The sequence below is a fragment of the Marmota monax genome, unplaced genomic scaffold, assembly GCF_021218885.2.
Source record: "Marmota monax isolate L192 unplaced genomic scaffold, Marmota_monax_Labrador192_F-V1.1 WCK01_AAM20220418_F8-fsc00002, whole genome shotgun sequence".
NCBI lineage: Eukaryota > Metazoa > Chordata > Mammalia > Rodentia > Sciuridae > Marmota > Marmota monax.
The window spans coordinates 11,848,441-11,867,944 of record NW_026693571.1 but is presented as its reverse complement, the minus strand read 5'-3'; the positions used below and the strand labels follow the sequence as shown (position 1 = coordinate 11,867,944).

The 19,504-nt window shown below is 33.8% G+C and overlaps 1 protein-coding gene across 6 annotated transcripts in view; it reads right to left on the bottom strand.

Annotated features, from left to right (window-relative positions):
- Positions 1-19,504, bottom strand: part of Tbck (TBC1 domain containing kinase) — a 236,481-nt gene that overhangs the window by 41,756 nt on the left and 175,221 nt on the right. For all 6 annotated transcript variants that reach the window (XM_058583784.1, XM_046458939.2, XM_046458941.2 and 3 more), the window contains one exon: positions 6,931-7,106. In XM_058583784.1, the coding sequence (XP_058439767.1) occupies positions 6,931-7,106 (176 nt within the window). The remainder of the gene's footprint in view (positions 1-6,930; positions 7,107-19,504) is intronic.

Here is a 19,504-nt window from a genome sequence, read left to right as displayed (position 1 = left end):
TAGGAAAACAACAGGCAATTTAGAAAATATTTTAAACAACATTTCAAAAGTAACTTTCTTTGAAGAAAGAAAATGTGATATAGAACATTCCATTCCTCCCATTGTAAACAGGAGTGGAAAACATGTTTATGGCAAGAGAGAAATGAAATTATTTAAAAAAATACATTACATTAATTCAGTCATTAATTTGTATAAACTCATTTGCCTCAATCTTGTTTATGCTTAACATCCTATGCAGATACTAGATAGGTGCCTGGCAAATAGTATAAAGGTTTAGGAGCAAGTTAGCCAATTTTATGGCCTTGGGAAGTTGCTTCATTTCTTTAATCCTGTTTCTTCATCAGTAAACTAGAGATGTTAAATACATCCACATCATAGAACTAGAACCATGCTTAGGACGGTGTAAAAGCTTAATGGTAGCTATCATTAACAATTAATTCTCTTATATTTACTCATTCTAAGTGTCTCTCATTTTAAAATAACAAATACAGTACACATTGTTGCTGCTGCATATATTTGCATCTTCCATAAAGTTCTAAATCAAAAAATCTCAAGTTTTGGATTTTCAGGAATTATTGAGTAATGGTATAAGGTGAAATAATAACTCTAAAATATACTGTTGAGATTTCTGACCACCCCAAAACTTCTGTTGGTTTTGATAATTTTCTATTCTCTGACTCCATCTCTTACTTTGCTGGTCTCCTTGTTGGTCAAAAATGCCAAGCCATGTATTCATATGTCAGAAATTCTTGCTTAGAAATCCCTTCCATATCTTTTATAGCCCACCTCTTCACATCATTTGACTCTGTTGAAATATCATCATCTCAATGTTCTCCTTGAGTATTATATTTGAATTCTAACAGTACTGTTATGATTTAGATGTGTTGTCCCCTGAAAACTCACATGTGAGATAAAGCAAGGTTTGGAGGAGAAATGATTGGCTCATATCCTTAACCTCATCAGTGAATTTTAATCCCTGGTGGGATTAAACTGAGTGATAACTGGAGGCAGGTGGGGTGTGGCTGGAGGAAGTGGTTCATTGGGGTATATATTTTGTTTCTGGAGAGTGGACTCTCTGCTTTCTAATCATCACGTGAGCTGCTTCCTTTTCCACACTCTCCTGCCATCATGTTCTCCCTCACCTTGAGCCCTGAGCAAGGAAGCTGACCTTCTATGGACTAAGGCTTCTGAAACAGAACCCTCAAATAAACTTCCTCTTCTACAGTTGTGCTGGTTGGGTCTTTAAGTCATAGCAGCAAAAAAGCTGACTAAAACAACTTCCTATCTTCTTTCCTGCTTTATTTTTTTACTTAATTAACATTTTTTTTTTTTTGCCATTTAAGATCATTTTAGAGGTATGCTTATCTTTCCAATTAAAATGAGATTTCCAGAAGTTCAAGTAATTTTGTCACTTTGTTTATCAACAGTTCTACCAAATCTACATTATATGGCACACAATCAATAATACAATAAATATTTACTCAATTAATGAATATTAATTAGATGAGTACTTCAACTCTAAATTTTGATTCTACTGCTTTCTTGTAAGTACTGTCTTACTTCCAGGCTTAAAGGGAAAAGGGTCTCAGCTATAGAGTGCAAGAAGAGTTTATATATTGCCAAATGACTTTTATAATATTTTTTAGTTGTAGATGGACATAATACCTTTATTATATTTATTTATTTTTATGTGGTGCTGTGGATCAAACCCAGTGCCTCACATGTGTTAAGACAAGTGCTCTGGCACTGAGCTACAACCTCAGACACATGCCAAAAGAATCTTGATGTTTAACTTTGAAGTGTACCATAGGAGATTGTGGGTATATCATTCTGCCTTTTTCCTTCTGTAAATATTTTCTGGATACTTTCTAGGTGCCAACCCTGGTGTTGGGGTTACAAATATTAAAAGCACATGAGTTCTATACCTATCTGTTACTCTTATCCAGATATTAGGTCCTTGCTGGTGTATTCTTTGTTTGTATTGCTCATTCGGCTCTTATTACAGATTGTCTTTACTATTCATTTGTCTTTTTGCATAAAACATTTTAGTGTTTTACAGTCCTCATACTGAAGCAACCTGGCAAATAAGAACTATATTTTATGTCTTCTTCTTAAAAAATTATCCATAGCACTATAGAGAGTAATATTAGCAGTTGCTGTCAATGATGGTGATATCTAAAAATATCAAATAATCACACTGATTCTAAGCACTAAATTTATGAATGTATTTATTACTATGCACATATCTTTCCATTGTCTCTAATTCCTTAAAAATAGGATTTAGCATGAATAATTACAAGGAAATGTTATTATAGTATAATATAATCAAACAGTACAGAACACAGAAGATTTATAAAAAGCTTATGCTTCTTCCAGCCTTGGAAGGTCATAAATAGTTTAGACAACTCAATCAAAGGGTATTGTTGGATGTATAGCTCTCCATTGTTCACAGTTTCATGATATTAATAGAGATTTAATGATAACCAATGACTCTGAGAAAAGTTTAGAAATTGGCTTCTCTCAAAGCACTATGAAATACAGGTAGCAATATTTGGAACTCAGAAGTGTAAAAGTAGTAGATATATGGTAGAGGAAAAATTTAGAAATGTCATGAGGATAAATGGTCTAACTTTAAGAATATCTTAGTTTTAAATTACTACAGAGCCACAGTAACAAAAACAGCATGGGGTTGGCATAAAAATAGACAATGAAGTAGAATAGAAGACAGAGACAAATCAAATACTTATAATCAACTGATTCTTCACAGAGGTATCAAGAATATATGCTGGAGAAAAGACAACCTCCTGAACAAATCGTTCTGGGAAAACTGGATATATGTAGAAGAATAAAACTAGATCCCTATCTCTCACCTTGTACAAAAGTTAGCTGAAAATGGATCAAGGACAAAGGTATAAGATCAGAAACTTTGCAATTGTTAGAAGAAAACAAAGGATGAATCAACATACAAAGAGTTCTATTGGTCAGGAAATAATAACAAGAGTCAATAAGTTGGATGGCATAAAATTAAAAAGCTCTGCACAGCAGGAAAGAAAACAACAACATGAAGAGACAGCCTACAGAACTGGAAGGAATCTTTGTCAGAAAAGTTTTCTTAATTAGGAACTAATATCCAGAATATATTAAGAACTCAAAAAATCAATATCAAATTTAAAAAAACCCATTCATGTGGACAAATGGAAAATGAAGTATCTACTTCTCAAAAGAAGTTCAGATGACCAACAATACATGAAAGAGAATTATTATATGAAAAACTAATAATTATATGAATTATAATTTTTAGCCATCAGAGAAATGCAAATCAAACTTACCCCGATATTCCATTTTGTGCCAATCAGAATGGAAATCTTCAAAAACACACAGAACAATAAATGAGGATGTGGAGAAAAAGGGACTTTTACACATTGTTGGTAGGTAGGAATGTAAAATAGTCCAGCCACTATGGAAATCAGTATGGAGGTTCCTCAAAGAGCTAATAATAGAACTGCCATATGATCCAGCAATACACCACTCCTTGATATTTCTCCAAAGATTTAAAATCAGCATACTTTAAAATTATAAATTTTCAGTTTTAAATTCTTAACTAAAGATATCATATTTCTGTTTATCACAAAAAAATTCACGATAACAAGGGATGAAATCATCCTTGTTGTTAATCAAGAGATGAATAAAGAAAATGTAGTATATATACGCAATGGAATTTTATTCTGCCATTAAGAAAAACATTTGCAGGAAAATGGATGGAACTGGAGAGCATCATGGTAAGCAAAATAAGCCAGACTCAGAAAGAAAGGTAAGTATTATATGTTTTCTCTCATATACAGAAACTGAAGGGAAAAAAAATGAAGGATGTTATGAATGCAAAAGGGAGGAAAGGGACCAGAGGGAGAAAAGAGAAAGGTAATGGGGAAATGACTTTGATTAAACCATGTCATAAGCATGTATAAACATGCCATAATGAAATCCACTATTCTGTATGATTAATATACACTAATAAAAATTATTTTTAAAAAACCCTTTAGTTTTAAAGGAAGCTTTCACAAAAGGAGACTTAAAAAACTTCATAGGTTAGGCTCTTCAGAATAGCCATACCCCATTCAAAAGTGGCACAGAGTAACACTGATTCTCTTCCTTTAACCTACAATCATAGATAGGCAGTTAAATGTCCAAGTAAATTATTTTCTTAGTTCTAACTTTAGACATTGAAGGGCACTTCTACATTAGAGATTCATCCATATTCATCAAGGAACAATGTTCAGGTTCAGCTGTTCTCTTTTCTTCTCTTTTGTTTGTATACATCTAGAAGAACATAAAGGAGAGTATCAGTGAAAAGAAATTAAGATTATGAAGCTGGAAAATATTGGAATGAATGCCACTTTCATATTGTATGTTTTTAAATCTAAAATAGCTAAATTATTTGAAGGGAAATATTAGAGGAGTGATGTTCATTTATTATTCTAGTAATAGTCTTTAAAATTAATACAGGACTATATGCTGTATGTTTTTGATGGTTTCATGAGAGAATGATTTTGACTAAAGGCTCAAGCACAAGATACCCTAAAAAGTTAAAAAATATTAAACCCTTAAAGTATCAGATTGTAAGAACTTCTAAAGCAGGACTATTCAACTGAAATTTCATGCCTTTTGTGGGGGTATGACACATACCCTCTCTGCCAGGAACTTCCAGTATACATAAAGCCCTAGCAACCAGCCAGGGACATCACATCTATACTCTCTCCAAACTCAAGGGTCTCATAGCTTAGGGAAAATAAAAAGTAGCAACTTTTCACAAAAAGATTGGGATGTATCATTTGAAATTGTAGGCTTTCAAACTGTATTCTCCATTTCCTAACATTTTAAGAATTAATTGTTCAAGCAGTTCTGTAAATGTGCCTACTAGAAGAAAAAGTAGGCCCAAATCTTCACCATGTTGGCCTAGGATCTGATTTCCTTAACAAGACCTCTAAAGTGCAAGAAGTAAAATCAAGAATCAATAAATGAGATGGATTCAAACTAAAAAGCTTGTCAGCAAAGGAAAACAATCACTGTGAAGAGAGCCTATAGAATGGGAGAGTCTTTACCACATGCATCTCAGATAGAGCATTAATCTCCAGGATATAAAGAATTTAAAAAAAAAGAATTAAAAAAAAACTCTTAACACCAAAAACCCAAATAACCAATCAATAAATGGGCTAAAGAACTAAACAAACACTTCATAGAAGAAGAAATAATAAACAAATATATGAAAAAATGTTCAACCCCTTCAGCAATTAGAGAAATGCAAATCAAAACTAAGATTTCATCTCACTCCAGTCAGAATGGCAATTATCAAGAATACAAACAACAATAAATGTTGTGAGGATGTGAGGAAAAAGGTACATTCATACATTGCTGATGGGACTGCAAATTTGTGCAACCATTATGGAAAGCAGTGTGAAGATTCCTCAGAAAACCTGGATTGGAACCACCATTTGACCTAGCTTCCGCTCCTCAGTTTATAACCAAATGACTTAAAATCAGCATATTACAGAGATGCAGCAACATCAATGTTGATAGCAGCTCAACTCACAATAACTAAACTGTGGAACCAACCTAGGAGCCCTTCAACAGATGAATGGATAAAGAAAATGTGACGTGCGCGCGCGCACACACACACACAACACACACGCGCGCACACGCACACAACACACACACAAACGATGGAATATCACTCAGTCTTAAAGAATGAAATGATGGCATTTGGGGGTAAATGGATGAAGCTGGAGAATCATGCTAAGTTAAATAAAACAATCTCAAAAAACCAAAGGCAGAATATTTCCTCTGATATAAGATGCTAATTCAGCAAGAGGCAGGAGCTAAGGAAGAATAGAGTTACTTTAGATTCAGTAAAGAGGAGGGAGTATGGGAGTGGGAAGAATAGTAGAATGAATCAGACATTATTACCCTATGTACATATATATCTATATGACTGGAGGGATTCTACATTATGTACAACCAGAAGAATGAGAAATTATACTTTATGTGTGAGGTATAATTCTATTGCCATAGATAATTAGAAAAAAACCCATCAACCTGCTAACCCTTATTTGTAGCATTTATATTTAATATATATAGCATTTACATAAAGTAAATTTATATTTAATAAATGCTATAAATGTGAACTTATGAAAAAAATCATAAAATTTATTTCCATTTCACATATCAAATTTCTAAGAAAATTTTTTATTTTAAGAAGGATTTGCTGTGTTTAAAAGAGTATGATTCAGTTGCCTAGATTTTAGAGAATAATCAAGTCACATTTCATGAGAATCTGAAAGATGAAACATAAGGATAAGTGTTTATTCTTCAATGTCAAATAAAATCTTCAATGCCAAATAAAAATCACTGGAAGTTATGACATGTTTAATAGTAAAATCTTAGTAAGAAGTACTTGTATTTAGTGAGTTTACATGTTCTCTGTAAGCCAATGTTTAGGAAATTATACTAAATACAAGTTCAGTGTTAAGATCCTTGCAAACATTTTCTCTAGATTCTGAAGGAGACCAGGTATATATTCTTCATTTTTTTTGCCAAAATTCCAATCTATAGAATGACTGATCCAATGCCTTTAAGAATAGCAACATTCCTCAGAAAACCACATACACTTTCAGAAAAACAAACCAAAAGAAAACAGGAAAATATCCCAATATTCTGGTGTTGTTTGAAAAATATTTTTAGGTCTCTGGTATATGTTATCTTATAAATATAATCTCACATAAGACCATTTTGGCATCTAGTTTGAGAGTCATTTAGCTATCTGAACTCAGAGGAATACTAGAAATGCTCATTGTTTTACCACATATCCTTTAGATGGAAAGGAAGAAATATGAATAAGGTAGGACCATGCTTCCAAAGTGCATAAGTAAAGGATACTCTTCGTTATTGCGGATGTCAACCACCAGGAGCTTTGGCTTACTGGACTTTGTTTTCTTTGTGGGTGTTTTGAAGTGGCCTGTCACTGTGAGCTCACACAAGTCAATCAGGTCCTCTGCTGAAATCCGGGGTGATACTTCAGATTTTAGGTCATTTAATGGGATGGATTCTCTTGACTGGAAAACACATGAAGAGAAACCAAAAATATTGAGAATATTGCAGAGACAAACTAGAGACAATATAAAATACATTCAGGCTTTCTATATTAATCAATATAAATATAGCACAATGGAAAAGAGAAAACAATCTTATTTTAGCAGTATATTGTGTACCTGTGCTCTTAGCTATTGAGGCACTTCGGCAATTCTTTATTGCATCTATAGGAAAGCAAATGTACAGATGAAGCAAAATTTTCCTTATGAGAATCCTGTGTATCTTTTAAAAAACCCCAGCTCCTCTAAGCACATTAGTTTTCTTCCTGTGTAATTACTGTTGTGAATTATATTAATTACAATTTCAGTAATATGAGAAATTGTAATGTAACTCAGGATACATATTAATTAAAGAAACTCATTCTAAAATATGTATTAAAATTTTATAATATAATTTAATATGTGTTAAAATTTTATAATTTATTATATATAAATGGTTGAGTGAAAAGTAGATTCTCTGAAGAATAAAAAACAATCTGATGCTTTCTTAGGAAACCAAATTGACAACATGTCTTAATTACGAAGTAAAAGCAGTCTCCAGAATATCAAAGTAGCACATTGGTCTATGTGCTTTTTGTGTGGCATAACGATGATTCAGACAAGGGACAAACAGCTATTCTCTTTGTTATTTAGTAGGGACAAGGATTCTCTCACATACCTATAACAGACAATAAAATTATTAACATAAATTTAGTCACTCCTGAAGGCTTATGTGACATAATTTTAGAATTTAAAATTTACTTGATTGAAAAGAAGGGAATTCAAAGGATAAATCTTTATATTTTTAATAAATTATCAAAATTGAGTCTACTTATTATCTCAATTATTAATTTGATCTCTCTTCTCAGTTTCATTATGGGATTATATATTTAGAAATTCTAATTTAGTATTTCCAGCCAAGAGAACATAAATCCTATGGATCATTTATCAGACAGATATTTTGAAAATAATATTTTCCAATTCGAGTTTGATGTCAGCTCTCATCTCTTGGATTTCCCTGACCGCCGTAAATTCTTCAGTGGTAAAGCACTTGTTCTCTCACTTTATTAACTTAAATAGAAAAGGAAATTGCAAAGCTTCACGGGTTTATGGCTTTTAATAAAAATAGGCATTAAGAATTTTAATTTTTTAATATTAGGAATTAAAGCTACTTAAACATTCTGAAATTAAAAGTGCTTCAGAAAGATTAAAGAGCTTTAAAATCAGCAAGCCATACAATCAGTGCTTCCATCTCCTTTTCATCAGATTTCAGTTTTCACAGGTATTTTTCCCAGCCTTCACATGAAGTTACACATTTATGAAGATAAAATAAAGAACTTTTGACTTATCTAGTTGTACTTTTAGTTATTGACAAAAATGGCATTTCAAACTGAAATTTCAACTGTGTGAAAGAAGTACCCTGGCTGAAGAAGAGGATTTTGAAGTAAAATAGAAGAAATTAAAAATGTTTAGAAAAGATACATAAAGGAAGGGCAAAGAAATATAATTTTGAGGTTCCACATTCTTTTCCAGATCTTTCATTCCCCAAGGTAGTCTCTCTTCAAGGTCTGTCACTTCTAAATTTCTGGGAAATTTGTATATCTATCCTGTGTAGTGTTCATTAGTTCACTGATAAATAGAATAAAAAAAGAGAATATCTTGAAAAAACCCATAAAGTAGGGGACTTTCTAACATTATCTACTAATCAGATAATGGAGACTACTATCAGCCTAAAGGATCCTGAGAATGACCAGACTGCTGTCATCTTTACATACCTAACTGTACTTACCTCTAATCCAATTCTCTTTAAAAGAGGAGCTAAGAATCCATAAAACATGGTTTGAGATGGCCCACAACCTCTCTAAATATGTATTCCTTGCTTTCCTAAACAAGTCTATTTGTACCTCTGCTGAAATTTTTGAAAACTTTTTTAGTTGTTGATGAATTTTTATTTTATTTATTTACATGTAGTGCTGAGAATTGAACCCAGTGCCTTGAACATGCTAGGCAAGCGCTCTATCACTGAGCCACAATCCCAGTCCAAAATTCCTTCCCATCATGTATGTCAAGGACCCTGCTGGTCCTAAGTGGATTTTCCACCTCTCTCCAAGGAACTCTTTGGGACCTTCTCAGATCTTCTATAGATCTCTCTTCTCCAGTGATGATTTTACTGACAATTTTACTACACTAAGAAACGATTAATTTAAAGAAAGACTCTCTTTGGCATTGTTTCTAACTAAGTGTGTCATATGTGAGATTTTAAAAGATTATTGTTACATGAAATGGTAGAAACACAAGAGGAACACTGACAAATATGATCATAACTTTTCAAATGTCTACAAATATGTATGCGAAAGGAACTTAAATATTACACATTCAAGTTCCTCTGTAAATTAATTTTAGGATATTAACAAATTAGGTTTCGGACAAACCACCCTACTTTAAGAAGAAAATAATTATGATATTCATTATTTTTTTGAAATTTTTTAGATATTTATGGACCTTTATTTTATTGATTTATTTATATGTGGTGTTAAGAATCTAACCTAGGGCCTTACACATGCTAGGCAAGTGCTCTACCACTGAGCCCCAACTCCAGTCCCTATGATATTTAAAATACATAATTATTTTTTTTAAATTAGTTTCATAAGTGATTTTATAATTCATTGTAAAATCTCCCCTACGGCATTTAAAAAAAATCTCTGCACAACTTACAACTTCTGTCTTATTTAGTATCATAGACATCAGAATTTTCCTTGTGTGACTAGTTTTCCAAGTTCCTGAGACTTGGTTTATGGACAAAGGATAAGAATTTAGAGTAATTATAGAACAATTCCAGAAATGTCTATTAATTTGGAATTTCAGCCCAAGAACCTATATATATGATGCATATATATGCTTACATATCTAAAGTGCAAATATTTGCATTTGTCTGAGAACTACTTTTTATAAAAACTCATTTTCTATTGCCATCCCAGAATCAGAATTTATTTGGTGGTATTACTGATAAAAGTCACTAAATAGGACCCTTTGAAACAGTATTAGCATGCATTAGTGATAATTCCACCAAGTAAGCCAAAATCTAAACCTGGTAAAAATGCAGACATTTTCCTGTTTTCAAGCACAGCATTCTATATCAGGCAATTCTACCAAACACACTGGGAAGATGACTTGATCCTACCAGGGTATTGGTTCTATCTCTAGGAGGTATACTGATGCAAGCTTCTCATTTAAAAATCTGCCGACATTTGTTTTTCCAATTCAGCTGATATAAATGAGACAGAAATTTTAGTCAGGATCCTATTTTAACTTGAAATAATTTTCTGAAGTTCAGTTTACAAATATCCAGAGTTTCTCAGGTTTATAGCTCTTGCTCTATAAATTCTGACACTGTTCTCTTGGAAGCAGGGGCTCAGACTTGTTTTTATATCCTGTTGCCTACTATAAAGCCTGGAACTTAGTAGCTACTTAAAAAAATTGAGTGACTTAATGAAAAGATAAAGAAGGAAAGGAAGACATCTGAGAAGGAGTATAGGAAAATAGGCAAGGAGAAAGTATATAGAAATAAAGGGACAGTGATAAATAAATCATGGCTCTCAAATTTTGAACATAAGTAAAAAACTTAAAAAGAGTAATGTTGATAGAAATCAGATGAGAGGGAAGATAAGTTCTGATTTAGATATGTGAAAATGAGACGGCCAGGTCTACCAAGTTGAAATGTCAAGAATGCATTTGGAGAGTAGACATTTAGGATAGGTTCCAGCTACAGGGTCATAGTTTTGAAATCAGCAGTATAGAAATTGCAGTTCAATTCATGAGAAAGGATGAACAATTTAAAGAAAACAAAATTGTCAAAAAAAATTCCCAATTTTGTCGGGCACATAAATACTTACCTGAGAAAAATCTTCAAATTAAGTAAAATATTAATAAGGCTTGGATAAAAATGGGACTAAGATTTTTAAAGTAAGATTCTTCAATTCTGATTTTTCCACATATTTGTAATAAACTGACTATGCTTTCTTAGTGCTAGAAATTTCAATCTCGTGCATAAGGAAGTATTTATAGCCTTTTGCAAATGGCATAGACAGACATCATTATCATTCTCAAGGAAATTTTAACTAACGCTACAAAGATATTTTTATCTATATTCACTGTTCAATAGCACTTTTTTCCCATTTTCCCCTCTTATTTGGGAAGAGGTTAATATTTTTAAGATTTAGAAATACTGCATCTGAAATGGAGTTTGAAATAACTGTCATGCTCCATGCTCTCTTTAGTTTGGCTCCCAAACTAAAGAGATTTCCCCAACTTAAGCAGAGATAATGCATATGAAATATAAATAAGAGTAGAGATAGAATGTTTTTAGTGATGTGTTAGCTTTTTGTCACTGTGATCAAAACAGATGAGAAGAACAACAGAGGAAGAAAAGGTTATTGGGGCTCACGGTTTCGGAGGTTCAGTTCATGGATAGCTGACTCAGTTGCTCAGTGCCAAGATGATACGGAACATAATGGTGAAAAGGCATGGCAGAGGAAAGCTGCTCACCTCATGTCAGGCAGGAGCAGAGACAGCTTGAGAGCAAGAAGCAGGGATAATATAATTCTCAAGGACATGCCCTCAGTGACCTTTTTCCTCTAGTCATATGCTATCTGCTTACAATTACCACCATTAATCCATTCAAATTATTAATCCATGAAATGGATTAATCCACTGATTGGTTTATAGCTCTCCTAATTATTTCATCTCTGAATATTCTTACATTGTCTCAAACATGAGTTTTTGGGAGACACTTCTAATACAAACCATAATAAGTGACTGGGTATTTTATGTTAAATTTTTCAGATATGATCTGGGAAAATTATAGGTTAAATTTCTGCAAGGAGAGTAATTTTCCCTTTGATATGTGATATTGGTTTGGAGATAATTCATCTCTCTGGGCCTTCGTTTTCTGATGTATAAAATGAAGTGGCAGGAATAGAGGGACATTTATTTTCTCTCTAGAATTCCATGACTTCTTTGTGACTGATCTGTATCTAGAAATAGGTCCCGAACCTCTTGCTTCTCTCTTGGGACAAAAGTAATACACCTGTACATAATAATGCCATTGAAGTTTCTACTTTAAGAGATTCAAGAGTGATTCTCACTGTGAGGCTTCATAAGTACTGTTCATAAGCATGATATAATTATATCAACTGAGACCAATACAAGCTTCTGTATTTCAATGACAAGTAGCTGGGTAATATTTCATATGGTTTAAATTGGTCTAAGTCAGGATGGAAAAGATAGATGGAGGTTACAGCAAAGAACTCTAGTGTTATTGATTTGTAAGACAAAAAATGGGTTGAGGTGGTAAGGTGGTATGGTGTTGGTGTTAGTTACTTGCATGTAAGTTTCTGAAAGTGATTTTCAAAGTAAAACCAGAACATGATATATTTCCTGGACTAAAGTAAATAATAAGCTAATGAGAGTGGTTCCACTAAGCTTAACTTCTGGAGTTACTTTGATACCTTCCTTGCAGAATATGGTAGCACTGCTATTCCACAAAGCATACTTATGGCCAATTTCAACAGCATCAATGATATAGAGATTTAGGAAGTAAAGCCAGATACTGACTAAGATGTCATGGTCATTTCGTCTAACTAATACTTTCTTCCTACACTCTAGTTTTCTAAGTTGCAGTCTTTATTTAAATTGGGCTGCTGCATCATTACCCCTCTCTGTCTCTCTTTCTCTCTCCTATATCGAAGTGATAAGCAATATTATTTTTGCTCAGGTGTTCTATGTCACTTGGATTATTCCCCCATCATTCCCTCACTACATATAACCCAAGGCTATCAAATAATGACTATAATATTCTTTGGTTAGAAGGTTTAGCCAGCTTTAAATGCCTGGAAGTCTCGAGATCAGCTTCTCTTTACTTTTAATGCTGTCAAGACCAGGTGAGTGAGATCTGTAAAGTGTTTCTGTTATTGTTATTATCAAGATTAACTTCTGATGGAACGCTCAGCTAATATCATATATAATGCAATCATTTATATTTTAATATAATTGAGATGCCCCAAATAATGAGAAATTCTAAGTTTCAGCAGTGAACATAGAAAACTATTTAAATTTTTATGCTAAAGAAAGGATATTCATCTGTCTCTAATCTTTGATTATTTTAACACACTGTAAACTAGATGAGACAATTCCTATGAGAATATGGGTAGAGAAGCATAAATGTCCAAGTGTATTTAGCTTCAAATACTTCAAAATTCTTTGAAATAAGGGCAGAGATTCTTATTGTAATGAAATGAGTGTAACCATCCTGATCTCATGACCAACCCTGAAACAAAAGGTCACCAAATTGTACTTTCAGTTTATAATACTAAAGTTCATAGTATGGAATATGAACGAATAAATCTGAATAATTCATTTCAATAATATTAAAATGTTTAGTACCAATTATTTCATACTTTTCATTGAAAATAATAGTTTTTCAAGATAAACTAATTTATCAATTCATTTAAGCTCTGACTAGAGTTTTATATTTTAAAGATAAATTAAGCATGAACAAATGTGAATTTTTACAAGGGAAACACAAGAGAGTATAGCTAAGATGGCTGAGTAGAGGTGCCCTGCAGGGGACTATGCCACATAGAAGAACAATAAAGAATAACTGAAGGAAAACTCTGGAAACCCGTAAGGACGTGATGATAACCTTTAACAGCACAAAGAGTCAAATCTGAAAAGGCAACTTAGAGAAAAGAACAAAGCAAATTCCAACTTCAACCTTGGCTCTCCTGTAGGGTGGGGATGGGGGAACCTCACATTGCCAGGAACATTTAAGTGGGAAAGTGCCAGCAAACTTAATCAGAGCAGCAGATTAGGAGTCCTAACTTCAGGAACATTCTAAAGTCCTTACAGGTTTCAAATTTAGTTTGGGGAGTTGGCTGATCTAAGAAGGAACTTCTTTGGGCCTCTCCCAAACCCTAGAATCCAAGCTCTGGCCAATGCCAGTTGCCATCTTACCACAGGGACCAGCAGCTAACCCCTTGATGCTGCCAGAAGCCTTAATCTAGTACATATCTCACAAGGCAGAGGACAGTGTCCTTCACACATGGCAGCTTTAGGATCAGTGACTGCCAGAGCCATGAGACTGAGTCTCACCCAAGCTTTTAGGAACAAAGGAAGGTCTACCTTGAACTGTAGCTATTAGTACAAAGTCCCTGCTTCAACTACAATTATAGTGTGGGAGCTGGGAAAAGTCCCATCCTCTGTGCAGATCCAGAAACCCGCCTACCAGTGGCCACCCACCCCTGACTATCTGAACTCACTTGGCAATAAATAGGGAAGGTCTTCTTTCCAGCTTATCCTCTTGGGACTGCAGCCACTGGTGCCAAATGCCAGCTTAAGTCATCCCATTCAAAACTGGGAAAGGACCTGGACTCTTACTACAACTCCAGGAATGCAGCTATCAGAGGCCTCAGCCCTTGGCAATACTTGTGCTCACTTGGCAGGAATTAAGGAAGGTCTCCTTCCAAGCTCATGGCCTTGGGACTATGGTTACTGGTGCAAAAATCACTGGCATTACTCAAGTTTGTCCCTGAAGACCACTGGGTTTCTGCCTATTAGGGTATTCAGGCAACTTCCCTCCTGTAAGGCCCTGCAATCTGGATCCTGGGGAATGATTCTGGTTTTCCTAGGATGCTTCCCCCTACTGTCTGATGAATCTGCTTTCCTTTATTTGAGGCCAAAGAAGCTTTGTTGTTGTCTCTGCCTGGAGTCGACTAAGTGAGCAGATGCTGTATAGAATTTTTCGCCCTTGCTTGAGTCACAGAGGCTGAGCAGGGCTAGATGCGTACTTCCACAGCACAGATACCCACCAGCCTGCTTCATTCTCTTCATTCCCGGTGTTCATAGTGAAGAGGAGTGAGAGGGGGTTTCAGCTATTTACAGCTAGTAGTGGTCTTTCTAGAAATTCTTTTTGGTTGGATTCTTAAGAGGTCCCACCGAAGGAACTTCCCTCTGGTTTAAATTGTAGTTGTCTGGGCATGGAAAGATACTGTGCCAATTTAAGAGGGTGACTGTTCAGCTGAGGGCTCCACAAGATGGCTCTGGACCCCCAAATCAGCTTTCTTTCACTATTTGGTTTTAAGCTGTTTTCACTGCTATAAGGAGCCTTCTGTTACCATCACATTTTAAGTTTTATCTGTCTTTTCCAACAGTTTTTAAGTAAGTGAGCTTAAGAGAATGGCCGTTCCGCCCACCCTCTCCTTTTCTTCCTCCCTCTGTTGCCCCTCCCCGTTTCTCATCCACTGTTTTGGGTTCAGGTTACAGCACTACATGTTTGTTGTCTTCCCTGGAACCTATCTTCCAGTCTTTCCAGGTCTCAGACTATGTAACATCAAGTCTTAGAACATTTATTTTGTCACCCACCTCTCAATTCTTCTGTCTCCTTTCTGTGTTGTGAGGAGATGGGGACTCTACCTAGCTCACTTCTGCCATCTACCATTCATCTCTTGGCTTCCTCTTTATCTATTTTATCTGCTTGATGAATTGATCCTTTTGTCAAGAAAATAACCTTGCCTTTTTACAATTTTATTTAAAGTCTGTTTTATCTGATGAATATGGCCACTTCTGCTTATTTCTGGCTTCCATTTGCACAATGTATCTTCTTCGAATCTTTCTCTTAGTCTACGTGTCTTTACCAATGAAGTGAGCTTCTTATAGGAAGCATATATCTGGGCCTTTTTTAAAGTTCATTAAGCCAACCTATGTCTTTTGATTGGTGAATTTAATTCATTTACATTCATGGTTTAGTGACAGAAATGAACTTCTTCATGTGATTTTGTTAATTATATTCTGCATATACCTGAGTTTGAGGAACTGCAGAGAATAGCTGCATCAAGTTTTTGTTCTTCTAAGGTTGAACAGAATGAGACTTGGCTCAGAGCTGATTCTAGTAAATAGAGCTCAGTGGTATCTCTTAAAGTAGTTCTGATATTGGGATCAGCAGAGATCACACAATGAATTAAAATGCCATTATCTAGATATTCACCTAACCCAGGGCTCTTAAGAAAATGAAGCTCGCAAAGTAGTCTTTCACTTAAAAGGAGTTAGAACACTAATGAAAGATGGGAGATACACAAACTATATGAAAAAGCAGGGAACAAGCCATCCCAAACAACCCAAAATGCTTTAATGACAGAGAACATTGGTACCACAGTAGAGAAAATGTCAAAGAAGAAATTTAGAAAGTTCATAGTTAAACTGTTCCATGTGATAAAAGATGATATAAGGAATTAAGTGAAAGAAAATAGAGGAAGTGAAAGATCACTTCAATACAGAGAGAGAGATTCTGAAATCCTTGAAATGAAGGAATCAAAAAACCAAATTAAAATTCAATGGAAAGAATCCACCAGTAGCTAAGACAACTTTAAAGGCAGATTATCAAGCCTTGAATAAAAAACTCTATAATTTTGAAATTGAAAGTCAACCATAGAGAAAAGATGTTAAGAGACCACAACAGAATATTCAGCAAATCTGGGAAAACATTAAAGGGCCAAATTTAAGATTCATCAGAACATATAAAAGCCAAAGGAATGTAGCATCATTTCAATTAAATAATATCAGAAAAAATTCTAAACCTTAAGAATGAAATGGAAATTCAAACATAGGAGTCATCTAGGACTATAAATATACAAAATCAACAGATCCACTCTAAGACAAATTATTATGAAAATGCCTAACATACAGAAAAATGATAGAATTTTGAAAGCTGCTAGAAAAATGACTGGTCACATTTTGAGGTAAATCAATCTGGATTTCAAGTGATTTCTCAATCCAGACACTAAAAGCTAGAAGGTCTTGGAATAATGTATATCAAGCTCTGAAAAAAAAAAAAAATGGATTCCAATCCAATCTAGAATACTATGCCCAGCAAAATTAAGCATAAAAATCTTCCATAATAAACAAAAGCTAAAAGAATTCATGACTAGAAAGCCTGCATTACCAAGCAGACTCAATAAAATCTTTCATGAAAAAATAAGAAATAAAAATGAAAACCAGCTTAGTGAAGAATTACACTCGAAATATAGTCAAAGGAGAATCAAATCCAATTTAAACCCTAGAAATAATAAAAAACAGATCAGGAACTAAAAATCATTTCTCAATTTCAACCTTTTATAATTATATCAAAATAAATGCTCTTGTCATGTAACTAAAAAGAACCATAAATTTTTAAAAAAGGAAAACCATAAAAAAGAACCAATAACAAAATCAAAAATTAAAAAAAAAGGTAAAACAATTGTCAATACATATGCAGTGCAAATAGGATTCCCAAATGTGTAAAGTAAATATTAGAGATAAGGCGAGAGGTAGCCTTTAATACAATAATAGCTAGGGACTACAATGCTCTACTTTCTGGATGGACATGAGAGAGCACACCTGTAATCCCAGCAACTATGGAGGCTGAGGCAGGAGGATCACAAGTTCAAAGCTGGCCTAGCAACTTAGCAGGGCCCTATGCAACTAAGTGAGATACTGACTCAAAAATTTTTTTTTAAAAAAGGGCTGGGAAGTGGCTCAGTTGTTAAGTGCCCCTGGGTTCAATCCCTGGTCCACCTCCCTCCTGCCCCTGCAAAAACAACAACAAATAAATAAAAAAATAAAAACGCTTCACTTTCCTCACTGACTGAGCATCTTGACAGAAACTCAACAACAACAACAACAACAAAATCTCAGTTGAACAACACTATAGAGCAAATAGACATTTACAGAATATTTCATCCAACAGCATTAGAATTTACATTCTTCTCATCAGTATATAGAATATTCTCCATGGTAGAACACATGTTAAGATGACAAATCAAGTCATAATAAATTTAAAAAGTTGAAATCATATTGAATTTTAACAACTGTGTTCTTAGACTAAAACAGAATAAAACAAAAACAAGATTGAAAAATATACACGTACATGGAAATTGAATAACATGCACCCAAATGATGGTGCATGCAACTGAACAAATTCAAAACAAACTTAAAAATTTTTAGAAATAAGTGAAAATCACAACACATAAAGGCTGTGAGATACAGCAAAAGTAATAATGAGAGGGAAGTCTATAGCAACACTTACATATCTGCAGAAAACATTCACTCTTAAGTAAACAACCTAAAAATGCCCACAATTAGTAAAAAGAAAGAATCAATACTAGAACAGAAATAAATAAAATGGAGACCAAAAAACAAGCAAACAAACAAAAAAACAAACCCTAAAACAAAAACAAAAAATCAGAAACAAAGAGTTTTTTTTTTTTTTAAAAATAAACAAACAAAATTGTTAATTCTTTTGCTAGGATAACCAAGAAGAAAAAACCCCAAAAAATTAGATATGAAAAAGGAGATATTACAAATGATACCACAGTAATAAAAGTGACATAATAAAGTACTATGAACTATTCTATGCTAAAACACTGGAAACTAGATGAAATAAATTCCTGAACACACATAACCTACCAAAATTTAATCCAGAAGAACTGGAAAATCTAAAGAGACCCAAAATGAGAAATGAAATTGAAGAAATAATTGAAATTCTCTCATTTAAAAAAGTCTCAGGACCTGATGACAGCTTTACTCCTGAATTCTATAAAACATTTAATGTAGAACTAATTTCGATTCTTCTTAAACTACTTTTAAAAGCTGAAATGGAAGGAACTCTGCCAGACTCATTCTATAAGGCTAGAATTATCCTGTTACTGAAGCAAAAATACAAGGAAAAAAAAAGTTGAAACCCATATCCCTGATAAATATGCATGCAAAAATTCTCAATAAAATACTAGCAAACCAAATTCAACAACACATCAAAAAGATCACATACCATGATCAAATGGGATTCATCCCATGGATACAAGGATGGTTCAAAATATGCAAATCAATAAGTCTGATAAAAATCATTAACAGGTGCTAGAAATACAGTTCAGTTGGTAGAGTGCTTCCCTTGCATGCATAAGGCCCTGGTTCCTATGCTCCATCCTCAGCACCATAAAAAAAAAAAAAAAAAAAAAAGCATTAACAGAATGAATGAAGACAAAAACCATATGATCAGCTCAAGAGAGGCACAAAAGGCATTTGATAAGATCTAACATTCCCTTGTGATAAAAACTCTCAATAAATTAGGTATAGAAGGAACATACTTCAAAATACTGAAGGCTAAATATGACAAACCCACAGCCAATAATACTTTGGGTAAAAGCTAATGGTAGTTTCTCTAAGATCTGGACCAAGAATATCCACTTTTGTTACTCTTATTTAATATAGCACTGGGAATCTTGGCAAGACCAAATAGGCAATAGGAAGAAATTTTTAAAAACATTAAATTATCCATATTTACACATGACATAAAT